Source organism: Budorcas taxicolor, chromosome 12 (assembly GCF_023091745.1).
Source record: "Budorcas taxicolor isolate Tak-1 chromosome 12, Takin1.1, whole genome shotgun sequence".
NCBI classification, from domain to species: Eukaryota; Metazoa; Chordata; class Mammalia; order Artiodactyla; family Bovidae; genus Budorcas; species Budorcas taxicolor.
This window is the reverse complement of record NC_068921.1, coordinates 28693966-28719909: the sequence shown is the minus strand read 5'-3', so window position 1 is coordinate 28719909 and position 25944 is coordinate 28693966. Positions and strand designations below refer to the sequence as shown.

Genomic DNA, 25944 nt, shown 5'->3' with positions numbered 1-25944 from the left:
TCTGTTTAAGAATAAGTTGAATATACTATGTGCATAGTGAGAATTTCTATACTAGTGATCTTAAAATATAACTTTTGCAGATTTTGAAAACATATTTTTCTAACCATGATGAAAGTCTGAAAAATAATAAGTTTATTCCTTCTGGGCCAGACAGCGACAACAAAAATCAAACAGAAGCTGAAAGTCATGGTAAGCCCTTCTGTTTAATTGAATGACTGTTCTTAACTGACATCATTGAAATAATTGCTCATCTTTTCTTAAAGAGAAAAAACATTACTTCTCCTTTCTTTATTACTGAAGGTGTTGAGAATAGAAACTAACTTCATTTAGATTAAAATGTTTAAACATCATGCTAGGATAATACTATTCAAAGATGCTATTGTGACCCCAAAACAAAACCCATAACTCAAAACTTAGAGATGCACAATAAGACTTAGAATTAACAAAATGTTAAGACCTTATCTCTAATTAGAAAGTAAGCATGGTTGCAGATAAACCAAAAGTTACTCAGTCAGGTTATTGGAATGTTCCATAGTCTTCAGTTCAGGTCAGTTTAGTTGCTCAGTTGTGTCCAACTCTTCGTGACGGTGTGGACTGCAGCATGACAGGCCTCCCTGTCCATCACCAACTGCTGGAGCTTACTCAGACTTATGTCCATCAAGTCTGTGATGCCATCCAGCCATCTCATCCTCTGTCGTCCCTTCTCCTCCTGCCTTCAATCTTTCCCAGCATCAGGGTCTTTTCCAGTGAGTCAGTTCTTCGCATCAGGTGGCCAGAGGGTTGGAATTTCAGTTTCAACATCAATGAATATTCCAGTGAATATTCAGGACTGATTTTCTTTAGGATTGACCAGTTTGATCTCCTTGCAGTCCAAGGGACTCTCAAGAGTCTTCTCCAACACCACAGTTCAAAAGCATCAATTCTTCTGCGCTCAGCTTTCTTTATAGTCCAACTCTCACATCCATACATGACTACTGGAAAAATGATAGCTTTGACTAAATGGATTTTTGTCAGCCAAGTAATGTCTCTGCTTTTTAATATGGTGTCTAGGTTTGTCATAGCTTTTCTTCCAAGGAGTAAGCATCTTTTAATTTCATGGCTGCAGTCACCATCTGCAGTGATTTTGGAGCCCCAAAAAATAAAGTCTGACACTGTTTCCACTGTTTCCTCATCTATGTCCCATGAAGTGATGGGACCGGATGCCATGATCTTTGTTTTCTGAATGTTGAGCTTTAAGCCAACTTTTTCACTTTCCCCTTTCACTTTCATCAAGAGGCTCTTTAGTTCTTATCTTTCTGCCATAAGGATAGTGTCATCTGCATATCTGAGGTTATTTTTATTTTTCTCAGCAATCTTGATTCCAGCTTGTGCTTCATTCAGTCTGGCATTTTGCATGATGTACTCTGCATATAAGTTAAATAAGCAGAGTGGCAGTATACAGCCTTGATGTAGTCCTTTCCCAATGTGGAGCCAATCCATTGTTCCATGTCCAGTTACTAACTGTTGCTTCTTGACCTGCATAGAGATTTCTCTGAGGCAGGTAAGGTGGTCTGATATTCCCGTCTCTTTCAGAATTTTGCATAGTTTGTCATGATCCACATAGTCAAAGACTTTGGCATAGTCAATAAAGCAGAAGTAGATGTTTTTCTGGAACTCTCTTGCTTTTTCCATGATCCAGTGGATGTTGGCAGTTTGCTCACTGGTTCCTCTGCCTTTTCTAAAACTAGCTTGAACATCTGGAAGTTTTCTGTTCATGAACTATTGAAGCCTGGCTTGGAGAATTTTGATCATTACTTTGCTAGCGTGTGAGATGAGTGCAATTGTGCGGTAGTTCGAACATTCTTTGGCATTGCCTTTCTTTGGGATTGGAATGAAAACTGGTCCATTCCAGTCCTGTGGCCACTGCTGAGTTATCCATATTTGCTTGCATATTGAGTGCAGCAATTAAACAGCATGATCTTTCAGGATTTGAAATAGCTCAGCTATAATTCCATTACCTCCACTAGCTGTGTTCATAGTGATGCTTCGTTAGAACCACTTGACTTCTCACTTCAAGATGTGTGGCTCTAGGTGAATGATCATACCATGGTGGTTATCTGGGTCATTAAGATCTTTTTTATATAGTTCTTCTGTGTTTTGTTGCCACCACCTCTTATTATCTTCTGTTTCTGTTAGGTCCATACCATTTCTGTCCTTTATTGTGCCCCCTTGGTATCTCTAATTTTCTTGAAGAGATCTCTAGTCTTTCCCATTCTATTGTTTTCCTCTATTTCATTGCACTGATCACTGAGGAAGGCCTTCCTATCTCTCCTTGCTATTCTTTGGAACTCTGTATTCAAATCAGTTTATCTTTCCTTTTCTCATTTGCCCTTAGCTTCTCTTCTTTTCTCAGATTTGTAAGGCCTCCTCAGACAACCATTTTGCCTTCTTGCATTTCCTTTTCTTGGGGATGGTCTTGATCACTACATGTTCTTAGTATGTGTGTATAACTCTATAAATGTGTAGGATTGGGTATCGTGTGTGTGTGTGTTTGTATAAAATCAGATTTTACTGTTGGTTGTAGGGCCACAAAATTAATTTGGAACTTACAATTTGATAAATTTTAATATTAAATTGTGTTTATCTAGTAAAATTGAGTAAACTTTATTGTATAGACCTGGTAAAGAAAGGTTATTAGAGTTTGAGTGTGAATAAAAGGCTGTGAGTACACTGGAATCAGTCTTGACCAGAAGAACAGGGCAAGGTTGGTGTCTCCCTACCCAAAACATAGCTAGCATTCAGGATAACTCTTAAAATGCTAAATTATGTGTTATTTAGTTTATACTATTTCTATGAAAAAGGTTTGAGGGTAATATAAATTATATGGTTGTGTTATAAAATGTTGTTAGTAATACTTACATTACAAATTTTAACAGGATTGGAGAAAATATTAGAGGATTCATTTGGTAAAGTAAGTAGCTGCAAAGACCATTTTGAAAAGTCACTGCCAAACGTCCTAGAAGATGAAGTACATGAAACAGTTGCAGGTATCTCTGAAGAAGATAGTTTGCCAGTATGTGTTTCTAAATACAAAATTAAAAAGCTACAAAAAACGAAAACTGGCAAGACTAGGAAAAATATTTTCCATGAAACAAAAACAGATGATTGTGAAGAAGCTAAAAAGGAAATGACAGAAAGTAAACATTCATTTGTATGTGAAACAGAACCAAATGACAGTGATCCATTAGATTCAAATGTAATAAATCAAAAGCCCGTTGGGAATGGAACTGACATAATCTCCAGGGAAGTTGTACCATCTTCAGTCTCTGAATGGTCTCAGCTCACGCTCTCAAGTCTAAATGGAACCCAGGTGGAGAAAACGTCTCTACTGCATATTTCTTGTGACCAAACTAATTCAGAAGAAGACTTCATAGGCACAGAGAAAGAGTGTACCAACTTCATTACTTTAGAAAATTCTTTGCCACATATTTCAAGCATATCAAAAATAGTGAAGATATTAAATAAGGAAACAGTGGTAAACAAGACAGATGAAGGGCGGTGTCTTGAATCTCATGAAGATCCCACTACTATGGGACAGCAAACACTAACTGACTCTTCACTTCAGGGCATCAAAAAATCTATCTTCAGGATAAGAGAATCTCCTGAAAAGATACTTAGAGAAGATTTCTCAAATAATGTGACTGATTCAAACTTGAAAGAAGAACCAGAAGACTCTAAAAGTGAATCAGAAATACAAACTATTTACTCACAGAAAGAGGATTTTGTATGTTCAAGTTCAGGGGCTAATGAGAGCTGGCCAGCCACTACCAAACACACTTCAGAAGCTTTGAAGAGCACAGGTTTAATATCCACTTTGAAAAAGAAAACAAAAAAGTTTATTTATGTTATAAATGATAAAACAACTTACCAAGAACTGAAAATACAGAAAGACCGAGAATCAGAACTAACTAACTCTTCAGCCCAATTTGAAGCAAAGCCTTTGGAGGCACCACATACATTTACAAATGTTGATTCAGGTACCTCTTTGTGTGTATGTAAATAGTGTATATAGTTTTATGGATGGTGATAAATTTCTAATTTGAACACGTGTATCTTTCTTTAACCTTATTTAAAAACATACTGCTTACTTTCATTCTATAATTTTTTTGGTCTGTCTTCTGTCATTTTTTTAAAAATCTATATATTCCATATCAGACATTGTTGTTTAGGCCTTTGATTACCAGTGTTCAGAATCATTCCATTCAAACTTGTTGGATCAATTTGCATGGTGTGTATATATATACACACATATATATATGTATATATATAAAATCATAATAACTCTTGAGACAGCATGTGATTGATAAGCACCAAGAACTTGGATACTTAATTCCTGCTTTAATTTTCAGTATTTGTTATATGCAAGTTGGACAGTTCTATCAATATGTTGTGCTATTTAATATGTATTTTCTCTAAAGCATGTAAAGAATAGAAAAAAAAAATTGTTAGCTAAGATGAATGTAAGGCAGTCATAAAATAGTGACATTTTTGTTGTTGTTACACAGTTTTCTTAAATAGTTAGAGGTTGCTTAGAGTTACTACTAAATCTTGGTGTCAGGAGTGTGCATAGTAAAAGCCATTTTTTATTTGAGCAAAAGTTTATTTATCAGTAGCTCTTATGTGTGTTCAATCTCTGGGTCAAGAAGATCCCCTGGAGAAAGAAAATTCCATGGACAGGGTAATCTGGTGGCTATAGTCCATTAAGTTGCAAAGAATCAGACATGACTTAACACATACATACTGTGTATTAAAAGGTGATTTTATCTCCCTCTGAGAATCTGAGAATATTTGAGTGGGTGTTAGTATTTTAATGAACAATGGGCTTGGTGGAACTGGAGTACAGAACTGCTTGAGATTTATGTTAATTTCCAGAGGAAAATGTATATATCAGAGATAAAACCAATAAAACAGTGGTTAGTGAATAAATAAAATGAGACTAATAATTTTGACTTGTTAATAGATTTCCTTCTCCAGGGGATCTTCCCGACCCAGGAATTGAACCCGGGTCTCCTGCACTGCAGGCAGACGCTTTACTGTCTGAGCCACCAGGGAAGCCAGAAAGTCAATAAAATTAACTAAATATTTGCATATATAATTGAGATTAAATAATATTTCAGGCCCTTCATGTGTAGCACCTGTTTTTAAAGTTCATTTTTTCGTTTTTCTTCAATGTGAAAGACTGAACCAAAGGAAATGGTTACTTTTTTAGTTGCTTTTCGTTACCTTGATTTTCTAACTCCTATTACATCAATATTAGCAAAGAATTCTTTTCTAATGTTATTTTCTAACAAAAACACTATGAATTTTACTTATGGTAGCTAGCTACATACTAATTTTAATTGACTTGATAAATATTATTTAAAAATACTAGGTCCTCTGTATCTTTAGTTGGGAAATGTAGTAACTTCAAAATAGAGAATATTTAGAATTCTTTCCTTTAAACTTGACATTCACGTCTTGCTTTTCATGTAATTCTTGTTTTAGACACTGTCTTTTTAGACACTATCTTTAAAATATTTAGTGAATGTGATTGATGATACTTGAATTTTATCTTGTCACTTTGTGTCTTTATGCTTAGGTTCACTGCATTCTTCTATCCAAAAAAACTGTTCACAGAATGATTCTGAAGAACCAACTTTGTCTTTAACCAGCTCTTTTGGGACAGTTCTGAGAAAATGTTTTAATAATGAAAGCAGTTCTTCTAATAATCAAAAAATATCTCAGGATCTTTATTGTAAAGAAACAAATATTAATAAAGAAAAATGGCAGTCATTTATAACCACAGAAACTGATTATGTGTCATGCTTGCAGGACAAGCATTGTGAAGATAATCCAAAAAGCCAAGGTGTTTCAGATATAAAGGAAAAAGTCTTGCCTGTAGTATGTCGCCCTGAATTGCCACATTCAGAGGAATGTAGTGATACTGTCTTCCAATTCCAGGAAAGTTTTTTACATGACCATGAGAATACCACCATTTTAACTCCTAGCTCCAAGGATCTTCTGTCAAATCCAATTGTGATTTCTAGAGGAAAACAATCATATAAAATGTCAGAGAAAATAAAATCTAAGAATTGTGAAGCAGGTTTTGAATTAACTAAATATATTTCCATGGAAGAGAATCAAGAAACATGTGTTTTAAATGAAAATTCTAAGAAACCTGAGATGTTGTCACCTGAAAAATATATAACAGGAGCATCACCTTCTGTGAAAGTACAGTGCTACCAAAATATGAATTTCACAGTCATCCATAAAGACCAGGAAGAAACTACTTTAATTTCAAAAAGAACTATCAACCCAAACTCTGAAGAACTTTTCCCAGACAATGAAAATAATTATATCTTTCAAACAACTAGTGAAAGGAATATTCCTATTTTAGGAAACATTAAGGAAGTTCATGAGGCAGACCTCAGTTGTTTAAGAGAACCTGTTCTTAAGAACTCTGTCATAGTAACAAGTACAGATATGGATGGCGGACAAGCAGCCAAAGTGTCCATTACAAAAGATTCTGTCTCATCAAATATAGTCCATGATCTTGTAGAGAAGAATAGAAATAGCATAAAGCAACAACCAAAGATGACTTTAGGTCAAGATTCAAAGCCAGATGTGTCCCTAGATATAGATATGAGATCCAACAGAAATAACTTTTGCAGGGACAAATGGGCAGGACTCTCAGATTTGACTTCAGGTCACAGTTTTGGAAATGGCTTCAGAACAGCTTCTAATAAAGAAATAAAACTCTCTGAACACAACATTAAGAAAAGCAAAATGCTCTTCAAGGATATTGAAGAACATTATCCTGCTAGCTTAGCTTGGGTTGAAATTGTAAAATCATTAGAAAATCAAAGGAAAGAAGGCCGACCTCATGATCATGATTCACAGTCAATTGATACAGTGTGTGGGTATGTGCAGAGTGGTGCAGTTGTTTCTGATGGTGAAAACAGTCACACAACTCCTCCAGTTTTATCTGTAAAGCAAGACTTCAGTTCAAACCATAATTTAACACCCAGCCAGAAGGCAGAAATTACAGAACTTTCTACAATACTGGAAGAATCAGGAAGTCAGTTTGAATTTACACAGTTCAGAAAACCAAGCCACAGATTACAGAGTAATCCATTTGAAATGCCTGAAACCCAGATGACTATCTCGAATACCACTTCTGAGGAGCAGAAAGATGTTGATCTTCATCTCACAGCCAGTGTCCCATCTCTCAGTCATGTAGATAACAGCAAGAAATGTGGTTTAGTTGGACATGAGCAAAAGTTGATCTGCTTGTCAACAACCAAGTGTAACAAAAGTGTTTGTGGTTCTTTAACAGATAAAAGTGAAGAAGAGTTTAAGGGCTTTTATTCAGCTCGTGGCACAAAATTGAATTTTTCTAATGAAGCATTGCAGAAAGCCATGAAGCTGTTCAGTGACATCGAGAAAGTTAGTGAGAAAACTCCTGCAGAAGTAGATCCAGGAAGTTTCTCTTCAGATCAGTGTAATGATTCTGATGTTTCTATGTTTAAGGTAGAAAATTATAGCCATGATAAAAATTTAAGTGAGGAAAATAATAAATGCCAACTGATACTACAAAGTAACTTTGAAATGACCACCAGCATTTTTGTCAAAGAAAATACTGAAGATTTCAAGAGAAATACTGAAAACAAAGATAACAAATGTACTGGTTTTGTTTGTAATTTAGGAGAATCTGATGGCTGTGCTTCAAGTAAAAATGATACAGTTTATGTTCATAAAGACGAAAGTGGCTTACCATATACTGATCAGTACAACATACCTCTGAAATTATCTCATCACTTTATGAAGGAGGAAAACATTCCAATTAAAGAAGGTTTGTCAGATTTAACTTGTTTGGAAGTTATGAAAGCTGAAGAAACATGTAATAAGTCAAATACAAAGGAGCCAATTGCTAATAAGATGAGGCAAAATATAAAAGATTTTGGTGTTTTTGATTTGTCCTTTTGGACTGCAAGTGGGAAAAACATAAGGGTTTCTAAGGAGTCTTTAAATAAAGTTGTAAATTTCTTTGATGAAAAATGTACAGAAAAAGAATTTAATCATTTTTCAGATTCCTCAAATTCTGAATTACTTTCTGGCATAAATATCAACCAAATAGACATTTCAAGTCATGAGGAAACCAGTATGTTCAAAAACAAAATGTTGAAAGAAAGCAGCCCAGCTGGTATTGAAAATCAAATAGTGACACTCCAGCAAAGAGAAAAATGTGAACTCAAAAAGATCAGAGAACCAACCATGTTGGGTTTCCATACAGCTAGTGGGAAAAAAGTAAAAATTGCCAAAGAATCTTTGGACAAAGTGAAAAATCTTTTTGACGAAACAAAGCAAGACAATAGTGAAGTGACTGGTTTTATCCATCAAGAGGCAAAGATGCTAAAGAACAAAGAGGTTTGTAAAGAAGGGCTTGACTTAGCATGTGAGATAGTTAAAGTAACTGCCCCACAGCATGAAGAGATGCAGAATTCTCTAGAGGAGAAAAAGCTTGTTTCTGAGGAGACTGCCATGCCACCCAGGTTCTTAAGTGATCATTTACACAGACAAACTGAAAATCTCCACACATCACGTAGTATCTCTCTGAAAGTTAAAGTACATGAAAATATGGAAGAAGAAACTGCAAAAAGTCCTATATCTTGTTACACAAACCATTCCACTTTTTCAGCCATTGATAACTCAGCTTTAGCGTTTTACACAGGACATGGTAGAAAAATTTCTGTGAGTCAGGCTTCACTACTTGAAGCCCAGAAATGGCTTAGAGAAGAATTGAATGATCAACCAGAAAAAACAAATTCCTCCAAAATTATATGTTTAAAGGAATATACTGGGGATTATGTACGAAATCCTTCTTGTGGAAACAGTTCAAACAGTATCATAACTGAAAATGACAAAAGCCTCTCTGAAAAGCAAGATTCAACTTCCTTAAACAACAACATGCCTAACAGCTATTCATATCATTCTGATTTTTGTCATTCCAGTGAGGGATTTAATAAATCAGAGTATCTCTCAAAAAATAAAATTGATAATTCTGGTATTGAGCCAGTAGTAAAGAATGTCAAAGATAGGAAAAACAGTAGTTTTTCTGAAGTAATACCTACCATAAGAGAAACAAACATAAACCCACAAGTTTTAGACAAAGATAGTTGTGTTCTGAAACTTGTGACTAAGTTTTCACCATGCAAAAATAAAAAGACAGCTGTTGAAGTGGCCTTATCTAATTCAAATAATTTTGAGACTGAACCACCTGCATACAGTACAGCAAGTGATCAAATAGCCTTTGTTTCAGGTGAAACAACAGTCAGAGAGAGGTTTACAGACAACTGCAGGAACATATATATTAAGCAAAACACTGAGACTAAATCAGGCACTGACCAAATGAAAACTGTGACAGATTCTCATAAGGCATTGGGTGACTCAGAGGATGTTATTTTCTCTAACTCTCCAGATAATGAAGAACATAATATGCATTCACATGATGTTTCTCCTGACATTCAAAGTGAACCGATTTTACAGCATGACCAAAGTATTTCTGGATTGGAGAAAGTTTCTGAAATACCACTTCGTCATGTTGATTTGAAAACTTCTGATAGATGTAAATTTAACATGGGAAACCATCCCAGGTCTGTCTCTTCTATGAATGCTTGTGGGATTTTTAACACAGCAAGTGGAAAATCTGTCCAAGTGTCAGATTCTGCATTACAAAAAGCAAGACAGGTATTTTCTAAGTCAGAAGACAGTGCCAAGCAACTCTTTTCCACAGTGTCGTTTGAAAGTAATGAGCATTCAGACATATTCACGAGAAAAGACAATACTATGGCACGTAACCCCCCAAATTTACTATCATCTGCTTTCTCTGGATTTAGTACAGCAAGTGGAAAACACGTTCCAGTTTCTGAGAGTGCCTTATGCAAAGTTAAGGGAATGTTTGAAGAATTCAGTTTAATCGAAACTGAATATAGTCTCCAGCATTCACCTACCTCTAGGCAAGATATATCAAAGATACTTCCTGTCTCTTGTACTGATAAAAGAACCCCAGAACACTCTCTAAGCTCCAAAATGGAAAAAGCCTACAATAAAGAATTTAAATTATCAAACAACACTGAAAGTGGTTCTTCAGAAAATAATCACTCTATTAAAGTTTCTTCGTATCTCTCTGAATTTAAGCAAGACCAACAACAGTCAGTATTAGGAACCAGAGTATCACACATTGACAACATTCATCTTATGGGGAAAAAACAAACCTTGCCTAAAAATATAAAAAAGGAAATGGGGAAAACTGAAACTTTTCCTGATCTTGTGAAAACAAATACAGAAATTTGTTCTACTGACTCCAAAGACCCAGAGAACTATTTTGAAACAGAAGCAGTGGAGATTGCCAAAGCTTTTATGGAAGATGATGAGCTGACAGATTCTGAATTTCCAAGTCATGCGAAACACTCTCCTTTAACATGCCACAAAAATGAGGAAACCGTTTTGTCAAATTCAAGAATAGAAAAAAGAAAAGGAGATGCACTTATCACAGTTGGTAAGTGTCTGTTTTTGCCTTTTGGTCTCCCAGTCGATTTTTAAATTAAGTCCTTAATAATTCTGGTACAATGCTGCTGCTGCTAAGTCGCTTCAGTCGTGTCTGACTCTGTGCAACCCCATAGACAGCAGCCCACCAGGCTCCCCTGTCCCTGGGAGTCTCAAGCAAGAATACTGGAGTGGGTTGCAATTTCCTTCTCCAGTGCATGAAAGTGAAAGTGAAGTCACTCAGTTGTGTCCGACTTTTTGCGACCCGATGGACGGCAGCCTACCAGGCTCCTCTGTCCATGGGATTTTCCAGACAAGAGTACTGGAGTGGGTTGCCATTGCCTTCTCCCTCTGGTATGCTAGCTTGTAACAATCAGGAAATTATACACTAAGTACATTTTTCAGACTTGTGTATGTAGTTTGGTTTCATTCTTGATATCGCTGAGTCTGTGTACCAGGAAGTCATTGGTTGAGTCATGTTTATATACATACACATAGAGATGGGGAGAGAGAACAGAGTTTCAGACTCTGGCTATTAAGAACTTTAAAAGCTGGTTTCTGACTATAGATGTTGGTTAGCTTGCCTTTTTTTTTTTTCCCCACACCTAGCAAGTATTCTAAGATAAGTTTGTTTTTAGTAAATAGTATTCTGATCTTAATGCCATTTGGACTACGTTCTGATTTCTCTTTTAAATAGAGTATATTTAACAACTCAGTTCAATTATGAGGTTAATTGGATGTTTGATTTTTTTTTTTCTGTTAGTATCTTTGACTAGGAGTAATCTTAAATAATTAAATCTGTTGATTAGTTACAATTAAAGTAAATGGCAAAAGTAACTCTCCAGTTTTTAAGTGAATGATCTGAAACACGTCAATCCTGTTTAAAAACTCTAGACTTACAGAGTAGTTGAGTTTTCACAAGTCTTCTTGTCTAGGCCCTTCACATTATAGAGAAAGACACTGAAGATGGTCAGTTCATTCTTATACTTGGTACATTTTTGCCTTTAAGTCATCCTGGTGGATACAGACTTCCTTAATCAAGTATTATCCATGCCACATTCTATACCAAGTTCATGTTACAGGCAGAGTAGTAAGTTTACAATACTTAACCTTATTGTTGCTGTTCTCTAGTGCAAAATTCTGAGATGCAGATGCTAAAGATATTCATAATTCTTTTATAGAAAATAATGTCTTTATGTATAGGATCCTGTTTTGTTCATGTGTGCACTAAAGTAGGTTGGCCTTATGCCTAGGAATAACAACTCAGGTTTCTACTAAATGTTCTCAATAGCATCATTGTTTCATTTCCCTCACTATTGTTAGATATAAATACATATAGCTTAATCAGCTTCCGGAGAGGGGCATGGCAATCCACTCCAGTATTCTTGCCTGGAGAATCCCCATGGACAGAGAAGCCTAGCGGGGTACAGTCCATGGGGTTGCAAAGAGTCAGACACGACTGAGCGACTAGGCACAATCAGCTTCTGGTTACTTTATAGTACAGGTTCTTGTCAAACAGTTAAATCACTTTATAATCGAACATTTGATAAAGCCTTACAAGGACATTTTTACTTATTAAATCCTTCAAGTTCACTTCCTTTAATAAATCAAAAAACATCTAAAAACAAAGTATCAGGACTTCCTGGTGGTGTAGTGGCTAAGATTCCACGCTCCCAGTGCACAGGGCCTGGGTTCAATCCCTGGTGGGGGAACTAGATCCCACATGCTTCAACTAAGACCCAAGACAGCCAAATAAACAAAATAAATATATATTTTTTTAAGGTATCTGTTAACACATTATCTCAGTATGGCATAGAAATTCATAACTTCAGTTATGGCTTAAGTTTATTCTAAGCCTTTGAAGAGTTTTTAAATAAGAAATACATATTACTTTTGCCAGTACTATAATTTTGGTAATTTAAAATCTTTTCTCCTACCCACTGACTCTAGTTCAGGGACCTATATAATAAATTCCTTCTTGAGTGTAATGAAAAAAAAAAAAGTTTATTTGAAGAAATTTTTTGTTTGTCCTTATTGCCAATATGCCTGGAGTTACAGTAAGTGGCAGTTTATTAAAGAAAAAGATTATCTGTGATATCTGGTACTTTATCCCTGGACCCAATTAAAAAGTAGTATTTTAAATGGTCAAAAAATAATAGAAATTAAATTGACATTGAAAAATTAATTACAAAAATCACTTACAAAATAGAATGTTTGCTATTTAAATTATAATTATTTTGTATTTTTTACTTAACACATTGTAAGAGCCAGTACTTTAATTTTAAAAAATAGACTATGGCTTTTGAAAAATAAAACTGAAGTTATTTGCTTTAAAAACATGTATGGGAATTTCTTTTTAGGAGAACCCCCAATCAAACGAAACTTGTTAAATGAATTTGACAGGATAATAGAAAATCAAGGAAAATCCTTAAAGGCTTCAAAAAGCACTCCAGATGGTAAAATATGCTTTTTAATGTGTATCTTTTCTCCTTCTCTAATTACTGTACTTAATATTCTTAAAGTTGTTTTTCCTCATCTCTTTTGGGTATATGGATAATTGGGCAAGACTTTACAGTGTGGTTATTTAAAACTTCTCTCTTGCTTTGTTATGTGAGCTTTTCCTTCATACTACCAGGTATAATGTGGAGGTTTTCCATAATTGGGAAATGTGAAATAATATTCAAATAAGGAGTTTTAAAATAAAAAGCTGGATTCTAAAATCCAGTTGATTTCATAATATTTACCTGAATCGATTATTTAATTGGAGATTGAAAAATAGTGACTTTTAAAATTCTGTTATTTTTTTATACATTTATTAGCTGGGATTCTTCAGCAAGGAAGGGCTTTCCCTTAACTGGGGATTATCTATATAGTTCTTCCTAAAAAGGCAGGATAAATATTGAATTCTTTCTCTTCACTCACCAATTTTCAGAGTAAAGAGTAGTTGATATAATAATCACTACTAACGGCAGTAAAGGAATTTTTTTCTTTCTCTTTTAGATACAGTTGATTTCTTAGATTCTTATTTATAATATGGATATAAAGTTTAAAAGAACACATTATAAATAATGTATTTCTTTACAAAAGGTAACATTCTTTTTGATGCGCAAATCATTTCAAATTTGTAAATAGTGACCTCTTCAAGTATTTCTTAAGAATTTTTGTTTTTAATATGCTTTAATTAACCTTTAAACACTTTCTTGCTGTGTATTATCACAGAAAGATTTCTAGGAAGTCATTGTAATTCTTCACCCCAGTTCTAGAGTCCTTAGAATTTCCAGAGATCCTTTCAGTGATTAATACTTTTTAAAAAAACAAGATTTGAGTGCTAACTACACTCAGAGCTGCTGGTGTTGCTTTTTTTTTAATGCTGTATTCTTGGTTCTAATAACATTAACATATTTACTTATTTGCTTTATTATCCAGCCAAGATTCTCAAACTTTTTGTTCTCAAAATCTCTTTATACTCTTGAAAATTATTGAGGAGCCTCAAGAGCATTTGATTATGTGGATTATTTCTATTTCTATTTATCATAGTCAACATTAAAATTGAAAAGTTTTAGTATTTATTAAATATTATGCTTAAGTCATTTTGAAAATACTAGTTCAGAGTTATGAAGGTCTTCCAACATTGACACATTATACAATCTTAATTACTTTTGTTAATGTCACCACTGATCTAATCTAAAAATATAGTATTGGGAAACTGTCAAGGTACCAGCCAGATATAAGCATTCCAAAATTGTCATTTTGTTTAAAAGCTTGAACTTTACAATAGTTTGTTTCACAGCAAATACTCACTTGTTTTTTTGTAGTGATGAGCTCATTTCATTCATTTTTGAAGAAATATTTGATGAATACCCAACTCTGAATAAATCATTTGTTGGTTATGCTTTCAAGTAAAAATGGAATTCTTTGAGGGAAAGTTGATTAGTGCAGTTCACATAAAGTGCATTCCTTTAGACAATTATCACACTAAAGTATGCAGCAGGACATACCAGCAATGCCAGTGTCAACACAGTGAGAAAGATATATATAACTACAACTACTACTAATTATTAATCACAGTTATTATTAAGGTCATTTGACAGCTTGGATCCCCTCTAAGGGTTGGGGGTACTCCCTTCCAGTGTTCCATGGATCACTCTGAGAATCACTGTCTCACAGTATATGTATAATAGCTGCAAGTTTACAGTACTACTGTTACTATTCATAAACTACTAAGGGAGATTTAAGAATTCTTTGCAGTTTTTGTCCTAAGAACATATGTCATAAGGAATGTATAGTTAAAGTTCTCTATTCAAATGTCACTAAAAAGAATTCTTTTGTGGTTAACAATTTGATAATTGGGTTAGATTAATTAGTTTCACTTTGTTTTCAATTTTAAGATTTGCCTTTTTTAATTTTATATTTGAATAAATAGAATGTTTATGTAGTTCATTCATCAAAACTATAGAAATATTTACTCAGAGAAGCCTTATTTCCATCACTGAGTCCTCCATATTGTTCACCAACTTCCTCACTTCCTGCTTATTATATTGGTAACTATTTTTAATGGTTTTTGGTGTGTCCTTTTAGGGCTTCTTTTTGTAAAAACAAGTAAATATGTGTATATATATATTCTCATTACTTTTCTTTCTCACTTAAAAGATATCAGTGTGCATAGGGTTTTTACCTTCTTTGTTGTTCAGTTCAAATTTATCTGCAGATCATGAGTAAATGAGCATAGAGAGATCTTCCTTGTTCTTTCTTGTGACTATGTAGTACTTGATCACATGGCTATATCAATGTATTCTGGTTTATTCAACCAGTCCCCTCCCTACTAATGGACTAGTTGAAAGTTTAAGAATTACAAGTTATCTACTGAAAATGAATAATATCTACAGTTTAGCTTGTCAACCTTCATAAAACTAAAGATTTATATTTTCTTGGCAATTCACTAATGCCTTCAAGTTCTGATTAACATCAGCTGACTAAATTTATACTGATTTCATATATATGTTTGCACTGTGAGTTATTTGGTATTAATCATTATCAATTTGAGTACCAAACTTTGATAGTTACGAACTAAGCACATTGAAAAAATTTAAATGTATAATTTTCTCAAATTTTTGTTAGATAGTTACAGTAATGTATAATGAACAGACATAGGAAATAAAATCTCTCATTAGATTTTCATTAGTATATAAAATGTATTCATTAATATATAATGTGAAATATATATTTTTAGGCACAATGAAAGATAGAAGGTTGTTTATGCACCACTTTTCTTTAGAGCCAGTTACCTGTGGACCCTCTTGGTAAGACATGTTTAATTTTTCTTAATTCTACTAATATAGTGTGGGTTTTTAAAATATATTTCTAGATATACTGGCTCTAACATACAGTGAAGACTTTAACACTTCCCTTTTTTGAGAGCCTGCATCAGGATTAAATAATTCTGTACTCTGGTAGTACTTTATACTGCTACACATATTATTATATCATTTTTAATAACTTTTTAGACATACAGATTTTAATTCAATTTTATGGTTAAGGTACTAAAGTTGAGCAGGATATGGAAATTACTCAAAACCAATTTTAAAAGGTGGCATATCCTTGGTAGCTCAGCTGGTAAAGAATCTGCCTGCAATGCAGGAAACCCTGGTTCAATTCCTGGGTCTGAAAGATCTCCTAGAGAAGGGATAGACTACCCACTCCAGTATTCATGGGCTTCCCTGGTGGCTCAGATGGTAAAGAATCTGCCTGCAATGAAGGAGAGCTGGGTTAGATCCCCAGGTTGGGAAGGTCACCTGGAGAAGGGTGTGGCAACCCACTCCAGTATTCTTGCCTGGAGAATCCCCATGGACAGAGGAGCCTGGCTGGCTATAATCCATGGGGTCACAAAGAGTTGGACATGACTGAGCGACTAAGCACACACATATTATATCTCAATTATATTAATAAAAGTGAAAGAAAAATTAAAGATAGCCTATATTAAAAATATACTTTTATCTCTCCTCCCTCTCAAAACCATACTAGTTACAAGAGAATTTTTTTAAATGTATTAGTCTGTAAGTACAGTGTTGTTTCATAAGCAACAACAGATTTTTAAAAAATTAATATTCTTTTTAATATTTATTTTATTTATTTGGTTGCACTGGGTCTTAGTTGCAGCATGCGAACTCTTAGTTGTGGCATGTGGGATATAGTTCCCTGACCAGGACCAGGGATTGAACCCATGCCTTCTGCATTGGGAGGACAGGGTCTTAGCCACTGGACCACCAGGAAAATCCTGAAATAACAAAACTTTTGAAGCTAAAATCATGAATGACTTAGAAAGACATAGAAATCTAAAACCTAACATTAGAACAGGCAGAGAAGCTACCCAGTTTCCCCTAAAGAACCTCAAAAAGACTCAAATTGGCAGCAACATATACTTCTGAAGGTGAAGTAGAAAACAGGAAGATTAGTTGAAAATCCATTTACGATTTTCCCCTCCCCCACTGCAGGCAGGCAAAAAGTCCCTCTTGTACCAAAAGACCAGAAGGTCATTCTCTGGAGAAGATGAATTGGAGAGATTCTGAATTGGGGATGGGACTCGGGGAAGACTCTGAAAATAGAGATTAAGTAAAAATCTGGATTTCAAGTGGTGAGGATGCCTAGCCTGGTTCCCACACTTGGCTCCCAAATGCTGGCAGCTGGGCCTCTAGGCAAACGACTGAATGATTGTTTTTCTGGGTCTTAGGAGCAGCCCAGTAGAAAAGGCTACTGATAGTTGCAGGTATTGAAATTAAACTGCACTGCCAGACAGTGAAGCCAACAATTGACAAGCTCACCAGCACACAGCTTCCAGTCAGCTATTCAGTGCTTCACTCTTAGATGAGAACAGAAAATCAAAGATCACTCATCACTGGAAGAAAGCTCCTGTGAAAGACAGTATCCAAAGTAAAGGGAAGGCAAAAAAAGGAGCTTAGGGGAAATAGACCATGCAAAAAGAAGAAAACTTCAAAAGTCCAACTGGATTGCTTGTCTTAGAGCCAGGCATGACAAGAATTATTGTGCTATAAATACTAAAATGAATATAACAAAGTGATGTGAAAACAGAAAAATTGGCAGCTAATTATGTGACAAAAGCTTAATAGGAAAAGTACTTAAGATGGAATGTAAAGAATGCTGGTTAAAGAGGTCATTGCAAATCTGGATGCAGTAAGAAGTTGTATGACTTGCATGGGATTTGTCAGGCATGGGGGTGGGGTGAGGATAGCGAAGAAACACAAAGAAATGAGGAGAGTCAGACTAAAAAGGAAAGCTTCCTGGATATCATTTCTGACAAATCAAAACCTGGACAGGCAATAGTTTGTCTTTGGATGTTTCTGAGAAGCGACATAACCAGATGTATGTTTTAGAATTAGATCAGAGAGAAACTATTGCAAGGAGATTAGTAAGGAAGTAAAGGCATTTATTGTCTTCCCAGGTGACTCAGTGGTAGAGAATCCACCTGCCAGTGCAGGAGAGCCAGGTTTGATCCCTGGGTCAAGACGATCCCCTGGAGGAGAGCATGGCAACCTACTTCAGTTGCCATGGACAATCCTGGAGAATGCCTGGAGAATCCCATAGACAAAGGAGCCAGGCAGACTACAGTCCATGCAGTCACAAGAGTCAGATATGACTTAGCAACTAAAGAACAACAAAGGCTTTGTTTAGTTAGTACGTGTGGTAGAGTAGAGGTTGAGTGGAAGATAGATTCCCCATTTGGCCAGATAGTCATTAACAGAGAGTGGCAAAATATGTCCCAAGTAGATTCAAATAGATGTCTTGATCATAAAAGCTGCAAAGCAGACTACTCATTTTCACAATATTCTTCATATTTAAAAACAAGAGAGTAAAATCAGTGAAAGTAAGTTTTGGAGCAGGTTTATTCATTCCTGTGCATTTGATCACATCTAGATCATCTATTCAAGGAAACAAGTCCAGCAATTGTCACCTCTCCCTCCTGCATTGGTAATTTTTCATTCCTACTGGACTAATCCCATCAGTGTGAAAGTCGCCAGTCACGTCCGACTCTTTGCAACCCCATGGACTATACAGTCCATGGAATTCTCCAGGCCAGAATACTGGAGTGGGTAGCCTTTCCCTTCTCCAGGGGATCTTTCCAACCCAGGGATCAAGCCCAGGTCTCCCGCATTGCAGGCAGATTCTTTACCAGCTGAGCCACAAGGGAAGCCCAAGAATACTGGAGTGGGTAGCCTATCCCTTCTCCAGGGGATCTTCCCAACCCAGGAATCGAACAAGGGTCTCCCCAGTTCTCTGCATTGCAGGCAGATTCTTTACCAACTGAGCTATCGGGGAAGCCCATCAGTGTAGGTAGTTGCTATGAATCTCCCATCTTGAAAAGACTTTCTTGACTCCCCTTATCCCACCAGTCCATTTCCATGCCCCACTTAAAGCACATCTCATTACAATTGTCTTAACTCACCTTCTCTACTTCATCTCTTCCCCTTCTCTGCCGAACCCATCTCAGTCTTTTATCACCACCCACTAGCACCCCTCATCAAGATTACCAGTGAACCCCACATTGTCCCCCATCCTTTGTTAACCTGTCAGTGGCATTGACACAGCTAATCACTCCTGCTTTCTTAACACTTTCTTTATTCTGGCTTCTGGGCCATCTCTCTCACTTCTCCTCCTATCCCACTGGCTATCTTTCTTACTTTCCTTTGCTAGTTCTTCCCCCGGCCACTAAATATTAAATTACCCCATGGTTCAGCTCCAAACGGCTTCTCTTCCTGCCCTTCCCCCCTACTGTCTCATCTGCTCTCATGGCTTTGTATACCATCTATTTGGTGATAACTCAATTCATATCTTTAAGCCAGATTTCTTCCAAAAACAATATATTCATTCATTCAGCTACTTGCTTGACATTTTTATTTGGGTGACTTGTAGCCATCATAAACTTAACATCTCCAAAGCTGATGTCCTATCCTATAAATGTAAAAGTCTAACAAGTCTGCTTTCAAAATATACCCGAAATCCAATCACTTCTCACCCCTTCTACCCCTAACACCTGGTTCAGGTCATCATAAAACTGCCTGGATTATTTCAGTAGATTTGGTCTCCATGCTTCTAACTTTGCCTCCTCCCTCCTCCCTAGACACAGTGAATTTTCAGCAAAGCCGCTGGAGGGGTGCTTTTTAAAGTATTGATATGACAGATTATGTCATTTCTGGACTCAAATACTGTTCCATGACTTCATCTCAGAATACAAGCTGGAATTCTTCGCTGTGCTACACAGGTTCTCTGTGATCTGGCCTTGTTGCTGCCTCTTCAGTCTCAGCTGCTGACTTCCCCTTGCTTACTCTGCTTCAGGCATGTGTATGTCCAGCCTAGCATGTGGTGTCCACTCTGCCTCCAACAACCTCCTCCCAAGTCCCTACATGTCTTTCTCTCACCTCTTTTAGGTTTCTATACAAATGTCACCTCATCAGTAATGTTTTCCTTGCCACCCTATATAAAATATCATTTATTTATTTCTGCTGGACACTTCCTGTCCCCCTTATCATGCTTTAATTTTCTCCATAGCATATTATACCAGCTGACATTTGTTTGTTTCCTTCCACTAGAATGTAAACTCTATGATTTTGTTTGGTTTGTCACTATATCCTACAGCCAAAATATTGCCTGGCATAGAGTGGAACACATTATTTGCTAGCTAGATGAATGGATAACTAAGTAAGTTCTAGGTTAACTTCAAGTTCCAAGGGTTTGCTAAGTCACTTCAGTCGTGTCCGACTCTGTGCAACCCCATAGACGGCAGCCCACCAGGCTCCCCGGTCCCTGGGACTCTCCAGGCAAGAACACTGGAGTGGGTTGCCATTTCCTTCTCCAATGCATGAAAGTGAAAAGTGAAAGGGAAGTCGCTCAGTCGTGTCTGACTCTTCGCAACCCCATGGACTGCAGCCTACCAGGCTCCTCCATCCATGGGATTTTCCAGGCAAGAGTACTGGAATGGGGTGCCATTGCCTTCTCCTCCAAGGGTTTAGGGTTGGGTAAAAGAAAGTATGAGGTTTTCAACAAAGTATGGAGGAAGAACTTCTATGCTTGGGAAGGTAGGTAGTTTTAGTTTTGGACAGGCTGAGTTTGAGATGAGTGTGCAACATCAAGGTAGGGATGTCTGATACTTGATGCAGTTCACAGTGTAGGAATAACATCCGGGGAATGTCAAATTAAACAAAGATTAATGTTTTTGTTGTTAGATAGATGGTGATTTAAGCAAGGTAACTGATTCATATCGCCCAGCGAAAGTGTCCACAGAATAAATCCAACTTTAGAGGCAGGAATGTTTTTAAGAGAAAGAAGAAAAAAAAAGAAGACAGAAGGAAAAAGAGGGAAAATCGTGGTGTGAATGTTGGCGATGAGAATTTTAAAAAGGAAGTTTTCAAAACTGTCAGGGGTCAAGCTGAATGTATTTACACATGAAGCTTTTTTTATTTTGGCTTCGGGAAATTATTAGAAACTATTGAAAACAATTTCTACAGAATAGTGGGGGAAATGAGAGTTCAGTGAGTAGAAAGTGAGGAAGTAAAAACATCTAGTTTAGATTACCTGTAGAAGAAGGTTGACCACAAGGGATAGGTAACAGTATTACCTTGTAGTGGGGCGATAAGGCTGAGAAAAAAGTCAAGGGTGGGCAAAGCTTTCTGAGTGGAAAAGGTGTAATAGATGATGAATGAGAAGGGAAGGATATGGAATGATCATTGCAAGAGCAAGACTCCCGAGGCTGAGATACTAAATGGGGTCAAGAGTATAGGTGAAGGGGTTACCATGAGAAGAGAACGGGTAGAGAGATGTCTGGTGAAGGAGGTAAGTGAGGAGCTGTGATTGAACTGGAGGAGAGACTCTTCTCTACTATTTGCAGGTGATAAAGTCCAGCTGGGAGTTGGTGTGAGAGAGACAGTTACAGACTTGCAGAGTGTGGTATTCTTTTAGAGAGCAAACATGATGAAATGCAACACGGTTATCAGAATAGAATTGCCATGTAGCAACTGAGGGTCTCAAAAAAAAAAAAAAACATATTCTGAAACATTTATACATTTACTGGTAAATAAACTTAAATATTTTCTCCCTATTATAGCGCAACTACGGAACGGCAAGAAATACAGAAGCCAAATTTCACTGCACCTGGTCAAGAATTTTTGTCTAAGTCTCAGTTTTATGAACACCTGACTTTGGGAAAGTCTTCAAGCAATTTATCAATTTCAGGGCAGCCACTTTGCAAGGTTCCTGACCCAAGAAATGAGAAAAGGAGCCACTCAATAACTGTAGGCAAACCCATGAAAGTCTTTGTCCCACCTTTTAAAACTAAATCACACATTCACAGAGATGAGCAGTTTGTTGGCAAGAATACTAATTTGGAGGAAAACAAACAAAAACAAAAAAACGTAGATGAGCATGGCTCTGGTGACAGTGAAAACAATGTTAACAACTGTGAAACTCATCAGACAACAACTATACATTTCACCAAGGGTGAAGAAGAACCTTTAGGTATTGTGTAACAATTTGTGTTGACATATTTTTGCCTTTCAGTTATTTATTTCTTATATTAAATAATGCCTTGAGGAGAGGATTTTTTCCACTTTTTCATTGTGATTACTAATTTCAAAATCTTTTGTAATGCCACGTCTTAAGATTAAATTATTTTAATTTTTTTTCAAAGGTAACTACTTGTAGATTTTTTTTGTTTAAAAAAAAGTTTTAGACATACAATCTAGGACTGCTATGATTGGATTATATTTTTACCAGGCTGCTAATTTTCTTCCAAATTCAAAATAAAAACAATCTATTTCTGTTCTTTTATACGTGTTTTAAGTAGAAACTTTTTTCATCCCTTAAGATTTAAAGTTATAGCAAATTGATACGATTTTATAAAACAAGGGTTGTACTTTTAAAATTTTATATTCAACTTTAGTTTTTGCTATTTGTTCTTTAATAGGTTCAATTACAAATCTTCAGAATGCCAGAGATATACAGGATATGCGAATTAGAAAGAAACAAAGGCAACGTATTTTTCCACAGCCAGGCAGTCTATACCTTGCAAAAACATCCACTATGCCTAGAATCTCTCTCAGAGAGGCAGTAGAAGGCCGAATTCCCTCTGTGTGTTCTCACAAACAGGTATGTCTTTGTCTACAGTGCTAATAACTCTGATAGCAGTGTGTTGCTTTATTAACTGGCATCTCCAAATTGTTTTGTTTAAATAAAGAACAAATTGGGGCAGAAATGGATGAGTAGAATCATGTAGGATGAGTAAAATCATGTAGTAAAATCCTAATTGTCCTGCCATGGCAGCCTACTTCCTGTCTGCTGCTTTATTCCACCAAAGTGATCTGTACTTTAAAGTTCCCCCTTCAAAATGTATTCATTTAGTACTATAAGTGCTTTCAGCTAGGTGTTAGAGGAAGTGTGAATAACTCATAACCCTGAACCTGCTAAGAGCCATTTACAGTTTTAAAAGAGATTCTTACTAAACCAGCTCTATCTAGTTAGAATTTGGAGCAATGAAGAGATGAGAGTCTGGGCCCTTTCTAAGTTTTTTAACTTAAGAGGTTTTCTAAAACATTACGTTACTTTTTTATCCCCACAACGACTTTCTACTGCACATAGCGCTGGAGCCAGGTACACCAAGGGAATGAGAAAGGTGCTGCAGACTCTTGAAGGTCATTTATATTATATAAAAATATTTTAGCTTCTAGTAAGCAAGTTACGTATTTTCATAGTGAATGTTTTCATATTTAAATGAAAAACTTTGGGTAAATTCAGTTTTGGCTTGTTATAATTTTTTTTTCTGTGAAACATGTTCTTTTGTTTGATGGTTTTTTCTCATTTTCAAAATTTTCTATCATTTATTTTGTCTAGCTATATATGTATGGTGTTTCTAAACACTGTGTAAAAATTAACAGCAAAAATGCAGAGGCTTTTCAGTTTCACACTCAGGATTATTTTGGTAAGGAAGGTTTATGGACTGGAAAGGGAATACAATTGGCTGATGGTGGATGGCTCATACCCTCCAATGATGGAAAGGCTGGAAAAGAAGAATTTTACAGGTACTCTCTGCAAAGAGAAATTTTATATTATATATCCCATCATCTCTCTCTTTCTCACGAGTCCCTTTTTCATCTTTCTTTATCTCTCTCACACTTAAAAACTTGACTAGAAATCAAAAAGCTTATACATTGAATCATTTTAAGTACATTGTGGTTCAGTTGATATTCTGTTGAAATCTTTTGAAAAATGAATTTTGGTTTGTCTTAGGATTTACTGAATTGGTTCTGCTTAAATTAGGACATTGTTCTTATTGCTTATACAAAATAGACTGATAAGAAAAATTAAGTATAAGTTGGCCTTCTCGTAAAACCACACACACAGACACACTTCCATGCATATTCTCTTTCATTGTGTATTTCAGTAAATATATGAATACTAAAATTAGAAATACTTAAATATCAGTAATACCAAATAACTAGAGAACCCCAGTGGCCCTAAAACTTCAACCAACAGTTTGGAAACTGTTTATCCTCTTAGGATTCTAATGTTTATACAAACAGAATTTAAAGTGCTATCAGGCGAGGTATTACCTGATGCCAGTGACAAGCGATGGGAAACTTTTCTCCAGCGCCCTTATTTTTGAGATCTAGGTTTATCTTTCCAAAATTTACAGCTTTGGGAAAGTGGTAAAGCATCTTTTCCCTGAATTTTTCCTATTTTTAGAGTATTTTAAAACAGGAATGTATTTACATCTTGGCATTTGCCCCATATGTCAAATACTGATTCTATTTGGAAAAGTAACAGTTGTATCACTTAATTATATTAAGAAGACCACATAGTTTAGAGGTTAAAAGTGATTATTTTGTAATCAAGTGGGCATGGTTCAAAAATCTTTGAGTGTTGAAGCTCAAGCTTTTTTTAAAAAAAAGAAGAAAGTGAAAGTTTATTTAAACAAGACAACGCTCTCAGAGGGAGAGCAGGCAGATAGGTAAAGAGAGGCTGCCTCTTTATCTGCTTGCCTTTTTATCAGTTAGCAGATATTTATTGAAGACCTACTATACCCAGATACTGCTAATATCTTGGGTACTAGGGTTAGCAAAACAAAAAAATCTGTGCCCTAGTAAGTCATATATTCTAGTGGAGGGGTTTAAGGCAAGGAAGGAAAATTTTTTAAAGGACTAAGTAAATCATATAGTATATTAAAAAGTGATAAATACTTTGAAGATAAAACTAGCAAAGTGGGGTAGAGAGAATTGAGTGAGGAGAGGTGCAACTCTTTAAACAGAGTAAGAAGGCAACATGTAAGGGTACCAGTGCCAGTGGTTGGTAGATCAGAGGGTGAACATTTATGGATGTTCTTTTAATTACTTCTGGTCACATTAGTACTGAGAGTGAGACCGGGAAAGGCAGAGGAGTTGTAGATTTGAGCAGAAAGGAGTAGATAGTAAGAGAACCAGGACTAGAGAAGGAAGTTCTTGGTGATTTCTAAAAACAATCTCTTTAATAAGAAATATATAATCTAAAATATAATTATTTTAAATTAAAGATCTTATTTTTCAGTTGAAATGTGTATTAAATAATATGTGAAATTTTCATTAGCATATTTTGATACATGTCAAATCATTTTCTAAAGTTATACTGCTTATTGATTATATATTAACTCATAAAAAACTTATTGAATGATTTTATACAATTTAGTTTTTGTGCAAAGAATAGTTGGGGCCATTGAATTCAGTATCATCTTATGTGGTTTTTATTATTCATTCTCCCTTTATTTGTTCAGAGCTCTGTGTGACACCCCAGGTGTGGATCCAAGGCTTATTTCTAGAGTTTGGGTCTATAATCATTATAGATGGATTATATGGAAACTAGCAGCTATGGAATTTGCCTTTCCTAAGGAATTTGCTAATAGATGCCTGAACCCAGAAAGGGTACTTCTTCAACTAAAATACAGGCAAGTTTAAAGCATCCTATCATGTAATCCTGTATTGTGGTATGGGTCAGACTTGTAAGCCGCCTGTGACTGTCCATCATAAAGGATCACTAGCCAGTTGTCAAGACAGTTGCTATCCCACTTGTATAGCATAGTTCTCATGTTACCCTCCAGCCCCACTTAAGATCAATCATACATTCATATACCTCCTGCTTCCCTTTTGTCCTTCCCTCTTCTCAAACTCTTGGCGTGTGAGAATATGAATTTGACAAATAAAGCATTACTGCATTTGGGGGAGATTAATATTTAACTCATTTTAGCAGTATAAAACTTAATATGCCAACTATCATCTTTGAAATTCTCCTTGGTATTTCTTCAGTAAAGGTTATTTAATTTTTATTCTCAATTTTTCAGTGACTTTTTTC

At 35.7% G+C, this 25944-nt stretch overlaps 1 protein-coding gene across 1 annotated transcript in view; it reads left to right on the top strand.

Moving 5' to 3' along the window:
• Positions 1–25944, top strand: part of BRCA2 (BRCA2 DNA repair associated) — a 52333-nt gene that overhangs the window by 8759 nt on the left and 17630 nt on the right. Inside the window, exons 8-16 of the mRNA XM_052650132.1 lie at positions 81–189; positions 2916–4016; positions 5618–10576; positions 12924–13019; positions 15794–15863; positions 21677–22086; positions 22535–22716; positions 23458–23645; positions 25370–25540. Of these exons, the coding sequence (XP_052506092.1) occupies positions 81–189; positions 2916–4016; positions 5618–10576; positions 12924–13019; positions 15794–15863; positions 21677–22086; positions 22535–22716; positions 23458–23645; positions 25370–25540 (7286 nt within the window). The remainder of the gene's footprint in view (positions 1–80; positions 190–2915; positions 4017–5617; positions 10577–12923; positions 13020–15793; positions 15864–21676; positions 22087–22534; positions 22717–23457; positions 23646–25369; positions 25541–25944) is intronic.